General features: G+C 47.3%; 1 protein-coding gene across 2 annotated transcripts in view; it reads right to left on the bottom strand.

Annotated features, from left to right (window-relative positions):
- Positions 1-22,800, bottom strand: part of pabir2 (PABIR family member 2) — a 54,421-nt gene extending 31,621 nt beyond the window's left edge. The window contains exons 1-4 of one of the 2 annotated variants that reach the window (XM_055644098.1): positions 22,571-22,800; positions 14,080-14,158; positions 2,291-2,347; positions 413-456 (exon numbers count right to left, since the gene is read on the bottom strand). In XM_055644098.1, coding sequence (XP_055500073.1) covers positions 413-456; positions 2,291-2,347; positions 14,080-14,158; positions 22,571-22,680 — 290 coding nt within the window. In that variant the 5' untranslated portion in view covers positions 22,681-22,800. Of the gene's footprint in view, positions 1-412; positions 457-2,290; positions 2,348-14,079; positions 14,159-18,691; positions 18,730-22,570 lie in introns of those variants that run through there. The other variant, XM_055644099.1, reaches the window with a different exon arrangement.
- Between the last annotated feature and the right edge of the window lie 1,781 nt (positions 22,801-24,581).

The following is a 24,581-nucleotide window of genomic DNA, read 5'->3' as shown; positions in this document are numbered from 1 at the left end:
GTTGCTTGTTGTATTTCTTCCATTCATTTGTCCTAAGTACTGTCTATATCTCTCGCTCCCCTTTCCCCTGACTCTCAGTCAGAAGAAGGGCCTCGACCTGCAAAGTCACCTATTCCTTTTCTCCAGAGATGCTGCCTGACCCGATGAGTTACTCCAGCTTTTTGTGTCTCTCTCACTGAAAAAAACACATTTACCAGGAATCCTCAGCATCTTTATGCAATAACCAAGTAACCGTATTGAGCAACGACTAAAGATGAGGGAACTCATGCTGGGAACAGGATGAAGCACACGGCACTGTCAACAAGCGCAGACACAAACAACCGCACAACCTACATATCAGAAATTTCCTTTTGTCTCAACACAAACATTCCAGCATTTAACAGATGTTCTTAACACCTTTCTTCAGTCTTACCTCTCGTGTGCTGTCTCTCTGTTCATGAGATCCATTCCTTCTTCCTGTATAAAAAATAAACCAAAGATTGGTTGAGTTGAGTTTGAGAAACAGGGCTCCCTGTTCACCTACTTTCACTTCACGGATCGCTATTCACAGTGGTGCAGCAGTAGAGTTGCTGCCTTACAGCGTCAGAGACCCGGGTTCAACACTCACTATTGGTGCTTTCTGTAGAGTTTGCATGTTTGCCTGTGACCACGTGGGTTTACTACGGGTGCTCCGCTTTAACATAGAACTATTTAGTTGGTCGGAGCGGACTCGGTGGACCAAAGGGCCCATTTCCACTCTGCATCTCAAAACAAAATTTCTATTACGATAAAGAGCTTTATATATTTGTCACTAGGAATGCTTCACTTGCTACAGGGAAATGTAGGGCCCCAGCCGGATACATTTTTTTCAAATAGAGGTCATTGAAATACAAACACTGTTTGCTTGGGTGGCGTCTCTGAAATAAACAAGCCACAAATTCTTAAAAATGCATGTTTTGCTTTTAATTTACTGCATCTTTACTGCCTTCTGACCTCTCAAGAGTTATACAGCACAAAATCAGCCCTTTGGCCCAACTCATCCATGCTGACCTAGATGTCTATTCTGAGCTAGTCTCACTTGCTTGCGTTTGGCCCATGATTCCTGTAAATCTTTCCTATCCATGTACCTGTCTTAAATGCTGTTATTTTAAGTACCTCCTGTGGCAGCTCGTTCCATATCCCCAACATCCTGTGTGTGAAAGAATTGTCCCTCAGGGCCGTTTTTAATCTTGCTCCCTGTTCCTACCATCCACAACAGCCCAGCGATGCCTGACCTCCCACTTCATGAATGCTCATGTCAGGAAGGATTTTTTAGGAACCAAGACCTTTGTTATCTGGGGAGAGCAACATCTGAACATACTGAGCTACGGGAAATAGATCAATGTGAAGGGACTCTCTGCATGGGTCAGGTAGCTCATGAGGGATTTTCATCAAGTATATTTAATTCTAGACTTTTCAATAGCCGATCAACAAACATCGTGAAAGTCAGTTTTATTCATTGTCTCTAGAATCTGTTGGTCTCTGACTGACTGCTGGAAAGGACAGAATTTTAACTTTATAATAATCTTAATGTTTTAATGACAACTGTAGAAAGTACAGGTTTGTAGGTCAATTGGCTTCAGACAAACTCTACATTTAACATGAAGGCGATTTATAGATTTCAAATGAGTCGGTGTATTCAACAAATGCCACCCCATATCTACCAACGTTTCATGATGGGCAAAACTGTCTTCTGACAGTGCCAGCCTGAATCATTATTATATTCAACATTGACACATATTGTTGTATTACAGGAGAATCAATGGGGAAAGGGGTCAGGTGAAATGTTGAGCTGAGACCAATGATCAGGTCAGCCACAATCTCATTAGACAATAGAGTGAGATTGTCCAGTCTCATGATCCTGCAGCCATGTGGTCAACTCTGGCTCCCATTTCTTGTACGTGGAAATCCCACACTGTACTGTGTCTGAGAGAAATGTGAAGCAACACATCAGCAACTGTCTCAGGGCACCTCAGACCTGGAGAACACTTGGGAATCAAATAACCCCATCCCTTGAATAAATGAATTGCTTTATTTCAACAGATTGAGACAATTGACCAGAACAGTGCCCTAATGCTGCCCGTTCTGCTGAGTTACTCCGGCATTTTGAGTCTATCTTTGGTGTAAACCAGCATCTGCAATTCCTTCCTACACTCTGGTAGATGCTGACTGCTCACATGCTGAACCCAAATGTGACTGAAGACTTGTTGCCAGGACCAAACCTTTTTGGTTTTGAAATGGTGTTGCAGTGTACTGGCAACGTTCACTTTACCTGTTTGATCTGATGCAGCCTGCTGCTCGGGATACGAACAGGTGATGAAGGGACGATCTGGAAAAGATAAATGTGAATAAATACCCCCAAATCTTTATTACAAATTATACAGAGCAGCAATATTTAAAACAAATTGTATTCTAAGATCTCATGCTGAGTAAGTGGAGGAAAGTTCAGGCCGGGGACAGAGGAGATATTAACTTGAGATAAACAATTACACGGCCAAATAATCTCAAGGGCAGCTCAGCAAAGAGCCATCATTGAGCATAACTTCTCATAACTTCCCAACTCTGCTCCATTCATCTCCCTGGCATCTCCATACATTTCTAGCCCTGGTGTCTCTGGATAGCAACTTTATGTCATTCCCATGCCCACTGTGACCTGCACAGAAGGAATTTACTCTCATTTTGTCAATTGGTGACTAAGATGACTGGATCTCATTATCATATGTGCCTGGGTGAGCACATGACTGATGTGCTCACACAGTATAAGGTTGATAAAGACGTCAATGTTTTTTAAATTAACTTTTGAAATGAATAAATAGGCAGGTAAAATTTATTGGACAGTTGTGAAGTGGTATACCCTAGGCAGAGAGAATAACAAAATACAACAGTCAAAATGGCAAAGCTCTTCAGTATGATGGAACTGGATGAGTTCTAAATCTAGAAGGGCAGCTGCAAGTGAAGTTCATAAAGTGAACAAGATCTTGGGATTTATGTGGAGGAAGAAAATACAATGTTTTGTTACAAAACACGTGATAGACCACAGCTTTGGTCACCACATCCTTCGATAAGACTTCTACAGAAGATGCAGAAAAGGATGGTTCCTTGGATGAGGAAGTCAGCTAAAAGGTGGAGAAGCGAGGTTGTTCCCCTTGGAACAAAGATAGTTGGGAGGAGGCATATGAAATAATGTCTGGTTTAGAGATGGTACAGAGAATGATGCTATTCCATTAGCTAATGGTTCAAGGTCTGGAGGGACATATTTTAAACTCAGGGCAAAGGATTTGTGAAATGCGATGAATTTATTTCTAAAAAGTAACTATTTGTAATTTGGAACTCATAATCACTGTTATTTATAACAGTGGTTTATTTAGTAGGTTTGCAGGTAACATGAGCATTGGTGTGGATGGTAAAGGCTGTCAAAGATTACAGCAGGATATCCATCGATTGGAAATTCGAGCAGAGAAATGGCACGGAATTTAATCCATACGTGTGAGGTGATGCAGATTGGGAGGTCAAAAGCAAGAGGAAAGTCCAGTCAACCCCATATTACGGAGGGAGGTTGGGGAGGGGGGGAATGCTTCCGAGAAAATAGTTATGTCATGCTTTGGACTTATATGAAAAAAATTGAGTTTATTCATTCTTTCTTTTTCACATGTTCTGCGAGCGTGGATTTTATTCCTTATCTCAAATTTTGGGGTATTGATTTCTGAATTCTGCAAGAATTCCATAACCCGGATGGCCAAAATGGCCAAACCCGGATGGCCAAAATGCAGGGATTGCCTCTCTACAGTAAATGGCAGGACCCTTGGGAACATTGATCTTAAGATGCAAGTCCATAGTTTCCTGATAGTGGCAACACAATTAGATAGGATGCCAATGAAGCCATATGGCATTCTTTCAAAAATAAAATGGATATAAATAATTCAGTCTGAAGAAGTGGCCTAAACGTCACCTATCCATTTTCTCCAGGGATGCTGCCAGACCCGCTGAGTTACTCCAGCCTTTAGTGCTCATTTTGTCCAACATCTCCTTATAGCTAATCTTCCAGGCAACATCTTGGTAAACCTCTTCTGCTGAAGTCTGAAGAAGGATCTTGACCCAAAACTTCACCCATTTCTTCTCTCCAGAGATGTTACCTGTCCCACTGAATTACTCCAGCATTTTGTGTCTATCTTCGGTTTAAACCAGCATTTGCAGTTCCTTCCTACACATCGAGTAGAAGTGTCAGGGTGTCATGATGTAGTTGTATAAAAGTTTGGTTAGGCCACATTTGGACTACTGCATGCAATTCTGATCATCACATTATAGGATGTAGAAGCTTTGTAGAAGGTGCAGATGAGCTTTATTTCCATTTTTCCTATTTTCTTTCTACCATTTCCCATCCATTTTCTTCAAAGATGTTGCCTGACCCGCGGAGTTACTCTAACGTTTTATGTCGATCTAACCAGTATCTGCAATTCTTTTTCATTACAACTGGACAAAATGGGACTGTTTTTCCTCGTCATTTTAAAGTAATTAAAACGATGAGGATAGACAATCAAAGTCTTTGTCCCAGAGTGGATATCAAATACTAAGTAAGCACAGGTTTTAAGGTGAGATATGTGCTTTTTACTTACACAGAGAATGGTAGATGTCTGGAATGCGGGGAAAAATGATGGAAGTTGATATGACAGAATAATTTAAGAGACATTAGGGCAGGTACAATGCCCTCCATAATGTTTGGGACAAAAGAACCATCATTTATTAATTTGCCTCTGTACTCCACAATTTGAGATTTGTAATAGAAAAAAAAAAAATCACATGTGGTTAAAGTGCAAATTGTCAGATTTTAATAAAGGCCATTTTTATACATTTTGGTTTCACCATGCAGAAATTACAGCAGTGTTTATACATAGTTCCCCCCATTTCAGGGCACCATAATGTTTGGGACACAGCAATGTCATGCAAATGAAAGTAGTCATGTTTAGTATTTTGTTGCATATCCTTTGTATGCAATTACTGCTTGAAGTCTGCGATTCGTGGACATCACCAGTTGTTGGGTGTCTTCTCTGGTGATGCTCTACCAGCAGCCATCTTTCGCTTAAACTTGTTTTGGGGGGTAGTCCCCTTCAGTTTTCTCTTCAGCATATAAAAAGCCTGATCAATTGGTTTCAGACTGGGTGAGTAACTTGGCCACTCAAGAATTGACCATTTTATATCTTTGAAAAACTCCTTTGTTGCTTTAGCAATGATCCCAAAATGTTTGGGAACAAAATGTTTGGGATTATTGTCTTGCAGTAGAATGAACCGCCGGCCAATGAGTTTTGAGGCATTTGTTTGAAATTGAGCAGATGGGATGTGTCTATACACTTCAGAATTCATTATGCTACTACCATCAGCAGTTGTATCATCAATAAAGATAAGTGAGCCAGTACCTTCAGCAGCCATACATGCCCAGGCTATAACACCCCCACCACCATGTTTCACAGATGAGGTGGTATGCTTTGGATCTTGGTCAGTTCCTTCTCTCCTCCATACTTTGCTCTTGCTATCACTCAGATATGTTAATCTTCATCTCATCTGTCCACAGGACTGTTTTCCAGAACTGTGGTTGCTCTTTTAAGTAAGTAAGTAATTGTTATTTATATAGCACTTTTAAATCAAATCACATTGAAGCCAAAGTGCTTTACAGAGAAGAAATTAGATTAACATACATCCATATAAAAGAAAAAAGAAAAAAAGACACAATACACTATAGGATTCAACATGAACGTCCCCCTACAACAGAATCAACATTTTCCACTGTGAGGGAAGGCACCAAAAAGTCCAGTCCTCCTCCACCTAGTCCACCCGAGGTCGGGGCCTATTTGAAGCCTCCGCAGACAGTCGCCACAACGGCGGCCTGATGTTACAGGCCCTCTTGCCGGGAAGATGGAACTCCGGCGTCGGGTGAACACTCCACAGCGGATTGGAATGTCTGGAGCGGCCGCTTCTTCGCCAGAGACCGAAGTCCTCAGGCCGCACCGGTCGGAGCTCCGACTCTGGCGAGTTTGGCTCCACGGTGTTTTAAATCCAGCGCCGCCCGCAGCTAGACGCCCACAGCCACAGCTCCTCGGATGTTGGAGTCGGCGGTCACAGCACTCCGGAGCTTACCACACGGCGACCCGTGTAAGGCATCGCCCGTTCCGCGATGGTGTCCCAGCGCTGTGCCACCACCAAAGCTGTAGTCCCGGTTGATCCCGGCAGGAAACGTCCCTCCAATCCCGATGGCAGACCGCACGGAGAGAGCGAAGAGGGCGAAGATGCGACTCGGAGGAAAGCCGCATCCGACGCCTTCCTCCCTCGCAACATGGACCCACTACAATTTGCATACCGTCCAAACAGATCCACGGACGATGCGGTCTCCCAGGTTCTGCACACCGCTCTCTCTCACCTTGATAGCCAGAGGGGGGGGGGGGGGGGCTATGTTAGGATGCTGTTCATAGACTTCAGCCTTCAATACAACAGTCCCCACCAGACTTGCTGAGAAGCGGCTGGAATTGGGACTCACGACCCCCCTGGGTCCTGGACTTTCTCACCGCCAGGCCCCAGGTAGTCAAGATGGGAGGAAATACATCAAAGTCCCTCACCCCAAGCACAGGGTCCCCCCAGGGTTGCATCCTCAGCCCCCTACTCCACTCCCTGTACACACATGACTGTGTGGCTAAGTTCAGTTCCAACTCTATAATCAAGTTTTCTGATGACACTGTGGTGATCCCCGATAACGATGAGAAGGCCTACCGGGAGGAGGTGGCTGAACTGGCACTCTGGTGTCAGGACAACTCTCTGGGTGAAAAAGGTTTTTCTCACCTCAGTCTTAAATGACCTCCCCTTTATTCTAAGACTGTGGCCCCTGGTTCTGAACTCGCCCAACATTGGGAACATTTTTCCTGCATCCAGCTTGTCCAGTCCCCCCCCCCCCCCCCCCTCCTCCTTCTAAACTCCAGTGAATACAAGCCTAGTCTTTACAATCTTTCCTCATATGACAGTCCCACCATCCCAGGGATCAATCTCGTGAACCTACGCCGCACTGCCTCAATCACAAGGATGTCCTTCCTCAAATTAGGAGACCAAAAACTGTATACAATACTCCAGATGTGGTCTCACCAGAGCTCTATACAACTGCAGAAGAACCTCTTTACTGCTATACTGAAATCCTCTTGTTATGAAGGCCAACATTCCATTACCTTTCTTCACTGCCTGCTGTACCTGTAAACCAACTTTCAGTGACCGGTGTACAAGGACGCCCATGGCTCGCTGCACCTCCCCCTTACCTAAACTAACCCCATTGGGATAATAATCTGCCCCCTTGTTTTTGCCGCCAAAGTGGATAACCTCACATTTATCTATATTATACTGCATCTGCCACACATCTGCCCACTCACTCAACCTGTCCAGGTCACACTGCAACCTCCTAACATCCTCTTTACAGTCCACGCTGCCACCCAGCTTTGTGTCATCCTCAAACTTGCTAGTGTTGCTCCTAATTCCCTCTTCCAAATCATTAATATACAGGTGCACAACCTTTTATCCGACGATCCAAATAACGAAAACCTCCGAATAGCGACATTTTTTTCGGTCCTTGAAGAAAGGTCCTTGAAAACGTTCACCGAGGGCGGCCCGCAGAGGTGACAGCGGAACCTCCGGTCGGTCCTCGAAGAAAGGGGAACTAAATCCCCATTCATAAAAGAGGTGAGGGTATATTGCGCGGGAGGGTTAATAATTGACAATATGCTGCTACCTGCCCGCTGAGTTAAAAAGTTCCCACAGTAGACACGATACACCGTGTATCGTGAGTCTTGCGTGCAGGCAGCAGCAGCAAATTGTCGCTCCCTTCAGTTTCACCCCACCTACACCCCTCTGCTTCCCGGCCATGTGTGTGACCCCTTCCCTCCCCTCTCCAGCTCCCCGCTCATTGCACCGGCGCGGGGGCTTTGCACTGTCTTCACGTCGGCGATTCTAGCAGCGCAGTGCAGTCATCGGAGACGTCAGGACCAACGGGACACCGACCCCCAGGCCCACCGCAAGCACGGAGATCCCAGAGACCCACAGCCAGCAGCAGCCCAGCCCCGTTCCAACTCCAGAGGAAAACTGCAAACTGGCCGGAGACGTCAGGACCACCAGAAGCCGCTCCCCGATGGGCCACTACGGCGACAAGTGGCAGTTCGTCCACAGCCCGAGCTGCGCCCTCTCATCGGGACACCGACCCCCAGGCCCACTGCAAGTACGGAGATCCCAGATCAGCAACTCCAGCCCAGCCCCGTTCCAACTTCAGAGGAACACGCAGTGTATGGGCAGAAGCTGATAGTGTGGAAGGTACAGGTGCACAACCTTTTATCCGGTGTTCCAGAAACCGAAAAGCTCCGAAAACCGGCCATTTTTTCCAGATGTCGTCTGCGCACCAAAGCTCGCGTTTGGCGCCAAACCTGACCCAAAACGACCCACGGTCAACCCAGGTCTGTACTACTGTAGCGGCTGCCTCCTCCCTGGAGACCGGGAGACGCTTAAACATCTGTAAATCATTGCTTAAATGTTAGTCAGTTAGTTTGGAGGGCTTTTATGTGAAGGGGGGTGAAGGGGTAAACTTTAATTCTTAGTCCCCTACCTGGTCGGAGAGGCGGGGAGCGGTCAATGCCTTACCGGGTCGCTGTGCAGTAAGCTCCGCAGCGCTGTGGCCGGTGGGGCCGCAGGTTGTAGCTCCGACCCCAGCAACTCTACCCCTGGCTGCGAGGCACTCCAAATCCAGCGCGGCCCGCGGCCGGACGCCCCAGCTCCGCGAATGTCGGGAGTCGGCGGCGTCGCAGCGCAATGCCTTACCGGGTCGCCGTGCGGCAAGCTCCGGAGCGCTGTGGCCGCCGACACACAACATCGCTGAGCATCGCTGGATTTGGAGCCGCGCAGCCAGGGGTAAAGTTGCCGGAGTCGGAGCTCCAACCGGCGCCGCCCGCGGCCGGACGGAGCCCCCAGCTCCGCGGCTCCAAATCCAGCGACGCTCCGCGAATGTTGGAAGAAGGCGGCCACAGCGCTCCGGAGCTTGCCGCACGGCGACCCGGTAAGGCATTGCTCGCGACGCCGCCGACTCCCGACATTCCCGGAGCTGGGACGTCCGACCGCGGGCGGCGCTGGATTTGGAGCGCCTCGCAGCCAGGGGTAGAGTTGCCGGGGTCGGAGCTACAACCGGCGCCGCCCGCGGCCGGACGGAGCCCCCAGCTCCGCGAGGTTGGGAGTCGCCGACCAGGTAGGTAGGGGACTAAGAATTAAAGTTTCCCCCTTCACCCCTACACCACCACCACCACATAAAATCCCTCCAAACTAACTGACTAACATTTATGCAATGATTCTCCCGGTCTCCGGGGAGGAGGCAGCTGCTCCAGACTTTTCAAACCGCCCGCGCTACCTACCTAATCTACGCTAAAAATCTTCCATTCTGAAATCCGAAAAAGTCCGAAATCCGACAAGTGTCTGGTCCCAAGGCTTTCGGATAAAAGGTTGTGCACCTGTACTTCTTGTTCTTGGGGTCGCGCAGCTCGGGCTGTGGGCGAACTGCCACTTGTCGCCATAGCGGCCCATCGGGGAGCGGATTCCTCTGGAGATGGAGGGGAAGGGGGGTATTCTGCTGTTTGATCGCCCCCTACTATCCCAGGGACAGGGAGACAGGACGTTCATCGAGGGCGGCCCGCAGAGGTGACAGCGGAACCTCCGGTCGGTCCTCGAAGAAAGGGGAACTAAATCCCCATTCATAAAAGAGAAGGTGAGAGTATATTGCGCGGGAGGGTTAATAATTGACAATCTGCTGCTACCTGCCCGCTGAGTTAAAAAGTTCCCACGGTAGACACGATACACAGTGTATCGTGAGTCTTGCGTGGGAACTTTTAAACTCAGCGTGCAGGCAGCAGCAGATTGTCGCTCCCTTCAATTTCACCCCACCTACACCCCTCTGCTTCCCGGCCATGTGTGTGACCCCTTCCCTCCCCTCTCCAGCTCCCCGCTCATTGCACCGGCGTGGGGGCTTTGTACTGTCTTCACGACGGCGATGGCTGCAGGTCAGTGCAGTCACCGGAGACGTCAGGACCAATTGGACGTCGACCACCAGGCCCACCGCAAGCACGGAGATCCCAGAGACCCACAGCCAGCAGCAGCCCAGCCCAGCCCCGCTCCAACTTCTTCTGCCGGGATCAAGGCGCAAACTCGCGACCTTGCGGATATGAGCCGAGCACTCTACCACTGAGCCAGCCATTAAAATCTACGCAAAAAAATTTCCATTCCGAAGACCGACAAATTCTGAATTACGAAAGGTGTCTGGTCCCAAGGCTTTCGGATAAAAGGTTGTGCACCTGTATATGGTAAACAGTTGCGGCCCCAACACCGAGCCATGCGGCACTCCATTCGCCACTGCCTGCCATTCAGAAAAGGACCCGTTCACTCCTACTCTTTGCTTCCTGTCTGCCAACCAATTTTCTATCCATGTCAACACCCTACCCCCAATACCATGTGCTCTAATTTTAGTCACCAGTCTCCCGTGCGGGACCTTATCAAAGGCTTTCTGAAAGTCTAGATACACTACATCCACTGGCATCCCTTCATCCATTTTACTTGTCACATCCTCAAAAAATTCCAGAAGAATAGTCAAGCATGATTTCCCTTTCATAAATCCATGTTGACTTGGACTAATCCATTTACTGCTATCCAAATGCCCCATTATTTCCTCTTTAATAATTGACTCCAGCATCTTTCCCATCACCGAAGTCAGGCTAACTGGTCTGTAATTCCCCGTTTTCTCTCTCGCTCCTTTCTTGAAAAGTGGGATAACATTAGCTATCCTCCAATCCACAGGAACTGATCCTGAATCTATAGAACATTGGAAAATGATCACCAATGCGTCCACTATTTCTAGAGCCACTTCCCTGAGGACCCTGGGATGTAGACCATCAGGCCCCGGGGATTTATCATCCTTCAGTCTCATTAGCCTACTCAATACTATTTCTCGCCCAATTAAAATTTATTTCAGTGTTTCTGCCCCCTTAGATCCTCTGTCCTCCAGTACATCTGGGAAATTGTTTGTGTCTTCCTTAGTGAAGACAGATCCGAAGTACCTGTTCAACTCTTCTGCCATTTCCTTGTTGCCCATAATAATTTCACCCGTGTCTGCCTTCAAGGGACCAACATTTTCAAACTAGAGTCAAGCTGTGAGTAGGTGTGAAGTGTTGGTGGGGGATGGGGTGTGGGGGTTTCAGGGTTAAGTTTCTGTTTATCGAAACTGCAGTAGAACTCCTTCAGGTCGTTGGTCAGCTGACGATTGTCCAAGGAGCGGGGGGTTTTCCTCTTTTAGCTTGTGATTTCTTGCAAGCCCTTCCACAGTGAAGAAGAGTAATTTGCTGAGAACTTGCTCCTCAACTTCTCAGGATACCTTTTCTTGGCAGCTCTGATTCCTCTTCTTAGCTAGTACTTGGCCTGCCTGTAGAGGTCTGCATCCCCGCTCCTGTAGGATCTACCCCTGCAATCGTCAAAATGCTTAAAGTCAACGCCTTGTAAAAAACGATTTGGTGACAGTGTACGGGTGTGATATATTCTTTACAGTCAACTGTGTGCTGTTTTGCAACACGTGAGAAAGCAGTGAATTATGAGAAAAAATATTTAATCTCCATGCATGTACAGACAGCTAAACTCTAGTTGGTGGCAGAGAAACAGAAGGTAGGAAATATGCAAGGTTGTCTCCTCACAACATTTACTGCTGGCTCCAATTGCAAATCCGAGTTTGAGTGATTTGTGCAAAACATTCATTGATGCTGGAATTTCACTGTGGAAATTGGAAAACAAATCTCTCAGAGGTTTTTTAGGGAAATACACAGAGGAACATATACCAAACGAGTCATCATTACGGAAAAATTATGTTGACAGCAGCTTCAACATTGTTGTGCAGAAAATTAGAGATGAAGTTGCCTGAAGTTCCTGGCGATGTAGGTGAAGACATACAAGGAAAATGTGAGAGGGTGATCCAAGATCTATTTAAGAAAGAATTGCAGATGCTGGAAAAATCAAAGGTAGCCAAAAAATGTTGGAGAAACAGTGGGTGAGGCAACATCTATGGAGAGAACGAATAGGCGACTTTTCGGGTCGAGATTCTTGTTCAGACTAGGAGGGGGGGGGGGGGGGCAGGGAAAAAAAGAAAGGAAGAGGCGGAGACAGTAGGACTAGAAGGAGAGCTGGGAAGGATGGGGAGGAGGGAGAAGACAAGGGCTACCTAAAATTAGAGAAGTCAATGTTGATACTGCTGAGGTGTAGACTATCCAAGCGAAATACCCAAGCTTGACTCCTCACGACATTTACTGCTGGCTCCAGTTGCAAATTTGAGTTTGAGTTATTCTTGATTTAAATGAACATATGGCATTCATTGATGCTCGAATTCCACTGTGGAAATTGAAAAACAAATCCCTCAGAGGTTTTTTTTTAGAGAATTACACAGAGGAACATAGACCAAGCGAGTCATTATGTTGACAAAATTTATGTTGACAGCAAGTTCAACATTGTTGTGCAGAGAATTAGAGATGAAGTTGCACGCAACAAAATATGGATCCCAATTAGCGAGACAACCGATGCTGCGGGGAGATATGTTGCCAATGTGGTCATCGGTACACTGGAGGCAGGTCATCAAAGGAGTATTTGTTGACATCGGAAGTATTGGAGTAGTCAAACAGCTCAACTATTGTTCAGTTGTTTACATCTTCACTTGTACTTTGGCCAGAAGGTATAAAACACGAGAATGCACTTCTGTTTGTGACTTAAAGTTTTATTCCCCAAAATGTTACATTTGACATGCTTAGCTCAAGGACTTCATAAAATTGCCAAGGACAGATGTAGCTTGTTTCCAAATGTCGATCGCCTAGGCAATGTCAAGAAAATCTTCCTCAAGGTACCGTCACGTGTGCAGTTGTTCAAGGAAATAGCACCCAAAATTCCACTACCTCCTCAGCCCGTTTTGACTAGGTGGGGTACATGGCTCTCTGCTGTACTCTACTATGCTGCAAATTTTGAAAAAATAAATTAAATCGGCAACTGTATTGAAGAAGAAGAATCTGCTGCAATCAGGATCGTCAGTGAAATCATGCAGAAAAAGTCCCTCCATTGCGATCTAATGTTTATTGCTTCCAATTCAGCGGCAACCAGAAAGACGTTATGACAAGTCGCGGCGTGAAGCCTGTATGGTCGTGCATAGTCGCCCAAAGAGCCGTACATTGTTCTGGTCGCCGCTGGATTTTCAACACGAAAAAGTCGCGTTAGGGGGACAGGCCTTTATATTATTATTTTTAACCATATTTTGGTGGTGGAAATAAATGCTTTTTTATGCCTTTTGTCAATAAATGCCCTTTTCGTGCCTTTTTTGTAATTTTATTTTGCCTTTTTGCCTGCCTTTTTCAGAGTTTTTTAGTGCCTAATCATCCTGGCTCCATTCATCACCATCCGTGATTCTGACAACAGCGATGCTGTCAGTGAAATTGTCACTGGCATTGGAGCTGTGTTTAGCTACAGTGATGGGTGAAACATAGAGCAGGGGCATAAAAACACAGAATGAACTGCACCTGTGTTGATGGTCCGTGAGATTATATATCCATACTGATCGGTAACAACATTTCACTCACTGTGAGGGTCGGTTTAATTTAGTTTGGTTTATTTATTGTCACATGTACAGAGGTACAGTGAAAAACTTTTGTTGCATGCTAACCAGTCAGCGGAAAGACAATACATGATTACAATTGAGACATTCAGTGTACAGATGCATGATAAAGAGAATAAAGGCCCTGAATGGCCTTTGGGTTCTACATCAATGGATTCACGGACATTTTTTAGATTTATAGGAATGACTGGATGTTTTTTTTTTAAACTCTTGAATTTCAAATATGACCAAGGAAATAAAGCTGTGTATCAGGTGAATAAATCTCTGTTCTCTCAGAGGCTTTACATGACTGACTATGTCTGCCTTTACCTGACATGTATCTCAGTGACTTTACCTGGCCCTGTCTGGCTTTACCTGGCCGTGTTTAGCTTTACCTGACTATGTCTGTTCACCACCGTTGTGCTGTTCCTCCGGCTGCGCAGAACGTCTGGTTGAAAAATCTGAGAGTTGTCACTAAAGAAAAGAAACAACCAAACATGAGGAGGATATCATGAGGAGAAACCAAATTTTGTTTGAACCTCAAGAGGTTCAAATGATAACAAATAAATTGTATTGTATTGTATATCATACACACATCACCAAAACCTATAAATAGTTCAGATTCAGATACTGGTTGACCAACATTAAAAGATAGTTCATAAGTGATAGTAGAATAAGGCCATTTGGCCTATCAAGTCTACGCCATTCAATCATGGCTGATTTATCTTTCCCTCTCAACTCCATCTCCCTGCCTGCTCCCAATAACCCGACACCCATACTAATTAAGAATCTATCTACCTCTGCCATTAAAATATCCATTGATTTGGTCTCCACAGCCTTCTTTGGCAATGAATTCCACAGATTCACCTTCCTCTGACTAAAGAAATTCTTCCTGATCTTCTTCTCAAAGGAATGTCCTTTAATTCTGAGGCTATAAACTCTGGTCCTAGACGCTCCCACTAGTGGAAACATCCTCACCACATCCACTCTATCCAGGATTAAGATTAAAGGCCTTACATCAATCTGAAACAAAAATAGTTTTAAAAGGACTTCAAATAAGTGGCAAAAGCTGAGCTCTGTGGAGATATTGTCATCAGTGCAGTGGCAGACCACTGACATACAAGTCCCTGAGAAACAGTAGGATGAAGCCAATATATGAAAATGTTCACAAATCTCAAATAACTTAGAAAATAAACAAGATGGTCTCGCAGATGGCGTCACAGTGGATCTGACCAAAGATCTTATAGCGAATTTTTGGATCTGACAGTCAGATTCAGATTCAATTTTAATTGTCATTGTCAGTGTACAGTACAGAGACAACGAAATGCATTTAGCATCTCCTTTGAAGAGCGACATAGCAAACGATTTGAATAAAAAAAAAATAATAAGTGTCCGGGGGGGGGGGGTGATTGGCAGTCACCGAGGTACGTTGTTTAGTACAAGTGTGCCTCTGCTCACGCTGCGAGTGACGTCACTCCCGTTCTGTCTTCTGTACTTCTTGACTTTTACTTATTTAAATTTGTCACTTAGCATTTTTAAACTGCTGAGTACTCCGCTGGGCTCCTTGAAGTTCTAGAACATGGAGCAGGCCTCGAAATTAGCGGTTGCCCGGGTGCCATTGACCACTCGAAGTGCCACCGGGCAACCGGTTTATACCGAAGATAAGACACAAAAAACGGGAGTAACTCCGCGGGTCCGGCAGCATCGCTGGAGAAAAGTAACGCAACGTTTTGTGTCGGCGACGGCTGTGGGAAAGTGTGGCGTGATGGAGGGTCGGAGCGAATGACGGGCCCCGAACAGCAGCAGCGGCGATGGCTCCATCTCCTCGTCCTCCCGCACCCCGTCCGGCCTGATAACGGCCGCTGCTGCCACTCCGCCAACCGCGCTTTCAAAACAGACCCTTGGAGGAGGGAAGTGTCGGTCGGTCAGAGGCGGAAGTAGAGTGGGGGGTGGGGGTGGCTGAGGATAGAGCGCGGTGATTGGAGAAAGGAGACGTGCCAAAACACTCTCGGCAGACCTGCACCGGAGCCAGGATCGATCCCGGTCTCCGGCGCTGCAATCGCTGCCGAACCGCCACTGACCGACAACTCTCTCCTCCAAGGGTCTGTTTTGAAAGTGCGGTTGGTGCAGTGGCAGCAGCGGCCCTGATCAGGCCGGGTGGGAGGAGGAGATGGAGCCGCCGTCGCTGCTGTGCGGGGCCCATCATTCGCTCCGTCACGCCACACTTAGCATCTTTCCCACAACCGCGTGGCCAGGGACGTCGGGGTCGGACGGGAGCGGTGCCCAAAGCCAGCGCAGAGAAGCAATGCTAAACCCAGCTCAACTCTGCCTGTCCCTGTCTGGATTGAGACAGGGCTGTGGGCGAGACAGGCAGTTGAACTGTATTTAGCGCTGGATTGAGCTGAAATTACCGTTCACGGAAGCCTTCGAAGACTCGCGTGCATGTGTGATGTGTGTGAAGCCTCCGAAGCCTCGGCCGCCAAGATATTGTGTTTTCCGGTCCCCTCCATATTTTGATAGCGATTTGAGCGATGATGCCGGTGTTATCCAAGGAGCGCTGACCTTCCTTCCCACCTCCTCTGCCCCTTCCTCTACCTCTCTTATACGGTCCCCTTATCCTGAGACCCCTCCTCTCCATCCCGCACTGATCCCCATTCCTGCCTCTATTCAGTCCTCACTGACATCCCCTGCCCCTCCTCATCTACTCTCCCCCCCACCCCCATCTATTCGTCCTGCACTGATCTCCCTATCCTCCTCGCATTGATTCTCCTGCCACTACCCATCAATCCTACACTGGTCCCACAATTTATCCTTTACTGACCCCCCTTCCCATCCATCCTGTACTGCTCCACCTCTTCATCCTGCACTGCTCCTCCCATACATCCTGCACAGATTCGCCCCCAACCCATCCAACCCACTGTCATCCCCCGCACTCTCCCCTCACAATTTTACCTACTCCAACCAACACCCCCCCCCCCCCCCCCCCCATCTATCCATCCTGCACTGATTCACACGCACCCCCTCCCGATCCTATTGTGCTGGAAATGTCTTCAGAGCTAAAATTGACTATGTTTGATAACATAATGCAATCAAATATGTTTTAATTCCCAATGTTATTATTTGTTTTAATCCATAAAGATGGATTCATTAAATTGTGAACACGTGAAACATTAAAACCGCCGAATAATCCAACCACATTTTTGTTTGGAAGGTGAAAGAAATAATAGAAATTGCATTGATTGCAATGTGTAAAAAGAGTTGAGATACTGTATTATAATTTTGCTGCATGTCATTGTGGTATATATCATGCCTTGATTGGTGAATATGTTAGTTTGTGACTTTATTTGAAGCAGAAATAATATGTGAATGCTTCATTGAGCATAATTCCGACTGGTAACTACGCACTTCGTCCGATCATGCGTCATGCAAGCCATCTTAAATGACCACCTAAACTGTCATTTGGCAACCAAAAAAGCTGCCACGGTTGTCTGGCTGGCAACAGGGAAAAAAAGTTAAGCGAGAGCCCTGTGGAGGCGGCGGTCGTTATCGCTGTGCGGGTGAGGGGCATGGAAGGTGACTGTGGCGGTCATTACTACCCCTGGGAGAGGCCGTCTATGGAGACCTGCGATTCCTCCATCGATCGCAGGGACTCAGGGAATCATTTCCCGCTGGTGATCCTGATCCCACCTGGCGATCTCTGGCCGTCACGGTAGACGACCTCCTCTCCGTCTCCTCCACCCGATCGTCTGTCACGCGGGTGGGTGGGATTCCCCTCGCGGAAGCCACGATCGACCGGCCCACCGCTACTTTTGACCATCCTCAGATCGTGCCCACCCGTGATCTCCCTGCAGCCCGCTCACCATGGGCCCCGCTAGCCCACTCGCAGCCCACTCACCCACCCTCCCCTCTCCTCCCTCCCCTCTCTCTATTTGTGTGTGATGATTGTGTGCGTTTCACATCTCCTCGAAAACATGATGTGCTAACAGGTGAAATTTTTACATATTCTGATAGAGATTTACGCTGTGAAGTAAAAAATCACCTTATCTCAAAATTTAATGTATTATTTCTCAAGTTATTTATGAAAATGTTCACAAATGTGCAGAAACTTGGAAAATATAACTGCTTTTTCCCAGTGCTTATAGCTGTGACGTCACAAAGGGATTGCAGCCCAGCTCGCAACATTGTTGCTATCCAAGTACACGGAGTTCTGCTCGCTCTAGCAAGTGCAAATGCATTTTTTTTAAAGTCACAGTACACTGAGTTCTGCTAGCTAGTAAGTGCAAATGCATTTTTGTTTTAAAAGTCACAGTACACTGAGTTCTGCCAGCTAGCAAGTGCAAATGCATTTTTGTTTTAAAAGTCACAGTACACTGAGTTCTGCCAGCTAGCAAGTGCAAATGCATTTTTTTAAAAGTTAAAAAATGAGGGAGGGTGCATAAGGCAAATTGAGCGTTGGGGACCAGGCCTCCCGTGGGTCTATGGGTGAGTGGTGGAATATTGCGTTGGGGAACGGGTTGCATTGGGGGACCAGGCCTCCCGTGTGACAGGAGTCTCACTTGGTCTAGTATACCAATAAAAATCAACTTGTTCTTCTAAACCTCAGCAAATATAAGCCCAGTCAGAATACAAATCATTCATCACAGGACAAGCAGCTCAACCCAAGAATGCGTACTATCTCCAGAATGCAAGAAGTTCCCCACTTTAGTCATTTCAAACTACACACATTACTTCATACCTCAAGGTATCATACATTGTTAGGCAGACTTTTTCCTTTTGCCAATTCCATTCACTTGCATATCACCACCCTCATTACGCCATTAATGATTACATCCCCATAGCCTGGCTTCATTCTAAAATATTCTTCCTCAATGCTATCCCCAAATCCTTCATCCCACCATTCCCAATTGCATCCATTACTCAATCCCTCCCATCCTTCTTCCAAATTCCTCCCTCCACTCTTTGATTATCTCCAAACCTATTGCCTTGAAACAGTAAATGCAAACTCACTTCAGTTTTAGCACAGGTTCCATTTCTACTTATATCTTTGCAAAGTAGCTATATGCAGGCTCCTTTCTCTTCCCTTGTGTTAATTATGCCACCTTTCTTGCAAGCAGACTGTATCCTGGTTAACATGTAAAGCAATTTCTGCTGTGTAACAATCAAACCATTCAACAGTTCTGACATCACAATGAGTGATGTTCTGCATATTTGACCCAACCAGCAATGTTCAAAAGCACCTTGAAATCACAAAACACAGTTAGTAACAGAAACAATCAAGCAACAGTAAAGACTGGTAGAAAACAGTCTACTCCAAAGCAAAATCCATTTATTGTTTGAAGGAAAGAGGAAGCAGAAACGAGAGCATCATCCAAATAATAGCTTGCCAATTTCTCCAGCATAGAGAATGGACAGTTAAATACAAAATGCACATTATTGCAATGTGGTCACCAGCCTTTTTTGACAGAGGAATTACCCAATTATCTACACTCTGGTGTAAGCATTCATAAATCACACCTAACTAAATTGAATGAATAAATAACATTAAAAGAAAAACAAAATTACCCTCTGAACGATCATTTGTTCTTACTACCTACAACAAGAAATCTAGATTCGCAGAAAGATTCAACCCATCGTGCTGCTTTGGGTTTTATAATTATTCTCAGTAATGGGAATGCCTTGGCCTTTGGGTTTAATCAGTACACTTTTGAAAATTCCAGCACCCTTTTGGGCAGCATAACTTGTTGCAAAAAGCCAATTTCCTTATTGTTCTGTATTTTTCACATTCACATTGCCCTTTGTGCCTTCAACAACTCACAACCTGGTAGTACTCTCATCCCCTAATTCAAAGAAAAGGTTGAACATCTCCAGCACATCTTTGCAGTATGTGAACAACATACAAGTACACTTGGTATCGTCAGCCCAGGTCTACACCAGCTCCAAGTACAAATGCATCAATTCCTTCCTCACACCTGTCCCTATAAATTATTCCATCCCCAATATATTACAAGGTCTTAATTGATCCCATCTCCATGGCCAAGACAATTAATTCAAGATCATAATTAGAATCATAGTACGAGGCCCTTTGGTCCACCTCGTCCATGCAGATTACATACATGTCCAATTTACCTACTTTTGGTCCACATCCTTCTACACCTTCCCTATCCAAGAACCAGTCCAAACACATTTTAATGGCCCTTCCCTCCACGGATGCTGCCTGACCCACTGAGTACCTCCAGCACTTTGTGTTTCAACTGACACTTTACTCTTCCCCTTTCCACCATCCAGAGATCCCAAACAGTTCACCCAGGTGAAGAAACATCGCACCAAAAAAAACAAAACAGGCCTGATCAGATATATCCCAGGCTTGATCAAATATATCCGAGGACACTGTGGGAAATTAGAGAGGAAATTGCAGGTGCCCTGGCTGAGATTAATGAGATCATTAAATACGGGTGAGGTGCCATTTAGAAGGTGAAATTAGACAAGCAATTAGGGAAGTTGAACTAGTGTAGATGAGACATGTTGGTCGGTGTAGGGAAATTGGGCTAAGGGCCTGTTTCCACACTGTAAGAATCTATGATTCAGTCTCCAATACATTGAAGAAACCAAAGGTCGATTGATCACCTCCATCCTGTCAGAAGTGTGACTCCAAGTTCCACTTGCCTGTCAAGTCTCTTTCCCATTCGTACTTCGAAAGTTCAACAAAGCCATAAGCTGAAGTAGTGGCATCTCATAACTCCACCTGGCATCTTATAGCCCTTTGGGCATATAATCAGGAGCATCAGTAGGCAGCTGGGCATTCATCAAGACCATCGCTGATCTTCAATATCAACGCCATGTTCCAGCATGATCCCCACAATATCCAAATATTTATCTGGGTTTGAATGAACTTCACAGCAGCCATCACTCTTATCACCTGTGTTTCCTTCTGAGCCAAGCTGCCATCCCAGAGCCAAGCTGGTGACTTTCCATGACATTCCACCTCTGGCTTGCTAGCTGCACCTGGAGTTAGCTCAATGACTTTGACCAACATTTCCTCAAATGTCACCATTAAATGTTTTATTTTCAGTTCCGATGCAAAAAAACGTGCATTTAATCTCTCGCATTCTCACACCTGTTGTCTATATTCCCATTAAGCTGCTGTACCTCCTCTTCATACCTTCTGAATTTGTAGTCAACAGGGCAGTACTCTGCATATCGCCAACTTGCATATATAGCTCACAACCTACCTGATTTTGTATTACAAACAAAACTTGAATGACATTCAAGTTTCAATGACATTCAACCAAACTGTTCAGAAAGATTGTGAATAGATGGGGCCCAAGCATCAATTCCTGAGATAACCAAATAAAATGTTTATTCACATCTTGCTTTCTTAACCAATTCTCAATCAGCACCTCCTTCTCTCGTGTGACCCATCACCCTCTTTCTTACATCGGCTCTTTTTATTTCCAACAGATCAGCTGCTATTAACATGCCTTCTCTGCCCCTCTCAGCTGCACCACCATTCTCCTATTCTAAATGGCCTAAGAATGACAAAGCCCCCCTTGCAACATTGTTAACCATTCAGTAATTTGTTTTACTTTCCTATTTCTATTCTATTATTTCTCAAACATTGTACAGTGAGTAATTCAGAGACAACTGTTCAGTTTTGGTCTCCTAATTTGAGGAAGAACATTCTTGCTTTTGGAGAGCAGCGTAGGTTCACGAGGTTAATTCCCGGTATGGCGGGACTGTCATATGATGAAAGAATGGAGTGACAGGGCTTGAATTCACTGGAATTTAGAAGGATGAGAAGGTATCTTATAGAAACATATACAATTATTAAGGGATTGGGCACACTAGATGCAGGAAACATGTTCCCGATGTTGGGGGAGTTGGAACCAGGGGCCACAGTTTAAGAATGAGGGGTAGGCCATTTTGAACTCAGATGAGGAGAAACCTTTTCACTCAGAGTGTGGAATTATCTGCCTCAGAAGGCAGTGGAGGCCAATTCACTGGATGCATTCGAAAGAGAGCTAAATAGGGCTAGCAGAATCAAGGGATATGGGGAGAAGGCAGGAACGGGGTACTGATTGTGGATGATCAGCCATGATCACAGTGAATGGCAGTGTTGGTTCGAAGGGTTAAATGGCCTACTCCTGCACCTATTGTCTCTGTATCTAAGTATCCAACTACTTTGAAGGGCTCTTTCTCACAGCCCAAGACAATAGGTCAGCATCCCATTTCCCCCCTGTATCCTTGGTTATCAACGTGAGCATCGGGTTCTGCCTCATCAACTCCTCCCTGTCTCCCTGCCACCCTGTTTACAAATATTCGCTCAGAATATTTAGCATCCTCTTGATGATCTCTTTCACGCTGGCGCCTGAGAGGCCCATCAAAACTTACAGACACTGCTCTCTGTCCTGACGACAATTCCAATGGTTTACTGTACTTCATAAATTCATTATGCTCCCCACTTGATCGTCCAATGTCCTACAATGGCACGGTCAAGAAATACTGCGTTTCATCAAGGTGGCGTCATTCTCGCCAGACTCCAACAATGTGAGATGTTGCCACTGATTCCAGCACTTTCAGTGCCACTCTGATAAATCCTCATGAGGTGCAACATGCAGAACCACAAGAGATGCAACGTTACCCGCAGCCTGGCTGCTATGACAGCCGTGGCTATACAATCTCTCTCGCCTTGTGCGCTCGTCCCTCAGAGTCGGGAGTTGCCAGCCCTCCCTCCCTCACTGACGGCTGTGAGCAGGGGACGCCCCTCTGCTCTGTGGGCCGACGCCAGGCGAGCGTGGGGCCTCCTGACTCCCTCCATCGGCCCCTTACGGAGGCGAGGGCCGCGGTCCCGGCCGGTCAGGTGGAGCCCGCGGCCGGCCACTCGCTTACCTCAAGCCGCTGATCATCGGCGCGCTGTTGGAGCGCCGCAGGCCACCGCAGTCGCTCGGTGCCGGCGCGCCGGGCAGCTCCAGTTCCAGCTCCATCCTCTCATGGGCCATGGCCGGAGCCCGGCCCGGGGCACCCTGCCAGCCGAGGCCCGGGCTCGGCAGCTGCGGCCTAACTTACACCGCTGGCGTCTGGGCCTCGGCCTCGCCCACATCCCTGGCCCGCCCGCCCGCGCTCGCCGCCCCGGCCGCCAATCGCAGCGCCCCCTCCGCGACCGGCGCCCAATCAGCGGCAGCCAGGGTAGCAGGTGGCCGCGCTGGCCAATGAGGAGCGCCGACAGCTCGCTGTGGCCACACTCATTGGCAGCTCCACCCACCAATCAGCGTGGAGTTCTAGAAGCACCGCCCACCCCGTGCGGCGGACCAATCAAACGCTTCGTGCGGCGAACTGAGCCATGCGCCGATATGTTTCGCCGAACACCTCCGCTCGGTCCGCAATAACCTAGCTGACCTCCCGGTGGCTCAGCACTTCAACTCCCCCTCCCACTCCGTCTCCGACCTCTCTGTCCTGGGTCTCCTCCATGGCCACAGCGAGCAGCACCGGAAATTGGAGGAACAGCACCTCATATTCCGTTTGGGGAGTCTGCACCCCGGGGGCATGAACATCGACTTCTCCCAATTCTGTTAGTCCTTGCTGTCTCCTCCCCTTCCTAGGCTCCCCTGCTGTCTCCTCCCACCCTCCAGCCTTCCGGCTACTCCTCCTTTTCCCTTTCTTGTCCCCACCCCCCCCCACCCCTGATCAGTCTGAAGAAGGGTTTCGGCCCGAAACGTTGCCTATTTCCTTCGCTCCATAGATGCTGCTGCACCCGCTGAGTTTCTCCAGCTTTTCTGTGTAACCGCCGATATGTGTTGCTGCGGATAAGACACACGGAAACGCCGCGGGTGCCGGCAATGGACGGGCAAGGGTCCCGGTCCCTTCCCCTCCCCATCCACCTACTCCCCACCTCACCCCACCTCACCTCACCCCACCTCACCCCATCCCATCTCACCTCACCCCATCCCATCTCACCCCACCTCACCTCACCCCATCCCATCTCATCTCACCCCATCCCATCTCCCATCTCACCCCCCACCTCACCTCACCCCACCTCACCACCCCCCATCCACCTCACCCCCCATCCCATCTCACCCCACCTCACCCCATCCCATCTCATCTCACCCCAACCCATCTCACCCCATCCCATCTCACCCCATCCCATCTCCCCACCTCCCACCTCCCACCACCCCACCTCACCCCATCCCATCTCACCCCATCCCATCTCATCTCACCCCATCCCATCTCACCTCACCCATCCCCACCTCCCACCTCCACCCCCCCACCACATCCACCTCCACCTCCACCCCTATCCACTTACTCCCCACCCTATCCACCTTCACCGCACCCATCCCATCCCACTCCCCCAGAGCTGCCGACTGAGTCATTGCAGCAGCTTTGCGTTGTTGTTGAAACCAAAGATCTTTGCTATAGGATCTTTGGTTGAAACTCCCTTCAGGTGGCTCAATCAGCGCCGGGGAGGGAGTGGCGGACGGCGGGGAAAGTGCGGAGTTTCAGCGCTGACAACACCAATATTGGGCAGCAGGTGGACGTAAAATGCTCGAGTATCCTATCCCGCAGAGCTACTCCAGCAATTTGTATCCATCTTCGGTGTAAACCAAGTAAACCACCATCTACAGTTCCTTCCAACACTGACATTGGGCATCTGGGTTCTCTGTCCTCTGACGCTTTTGGACCATCTGTTTACATTGCTGTCCCAACAATGATGTTTAAATATTCAGGTGTGTTACTTTTCTACACTCAAAAGATTAGAGTATATAATTAGACCCATTGAAACTAGGAACTGCAGATGCTGGAAAATCGAAGGTAGACAAAAAATGCTGGAGAAATTCAGCGGGTGAGGCAGCATCTATGGGGAGAAGGAAATAGGTGACGTTTCAGGTCAAGACCCTTCCTGAAA

Source organism: Leucoraja erinacea, chromosome 12 (assembly GCF_028641065.1).
Source record: "Leucoraja erinacea ecotype New England chromosome 12, Leri_hhj_1, whole genome shotgun sequence".
Classification (NCBI taxonomy): Eukaryota; Metazoa; Chordata; class Chondrichthyes; order Rajiformes; family Rajidae; genus Leucoraja; species Leucoraja erinaceus.
The sequence above is the reverse complement of the archived record's forward strand: the minus strand, read 5'-3'. Positions and strand labels throughout refer to the sequence as shown.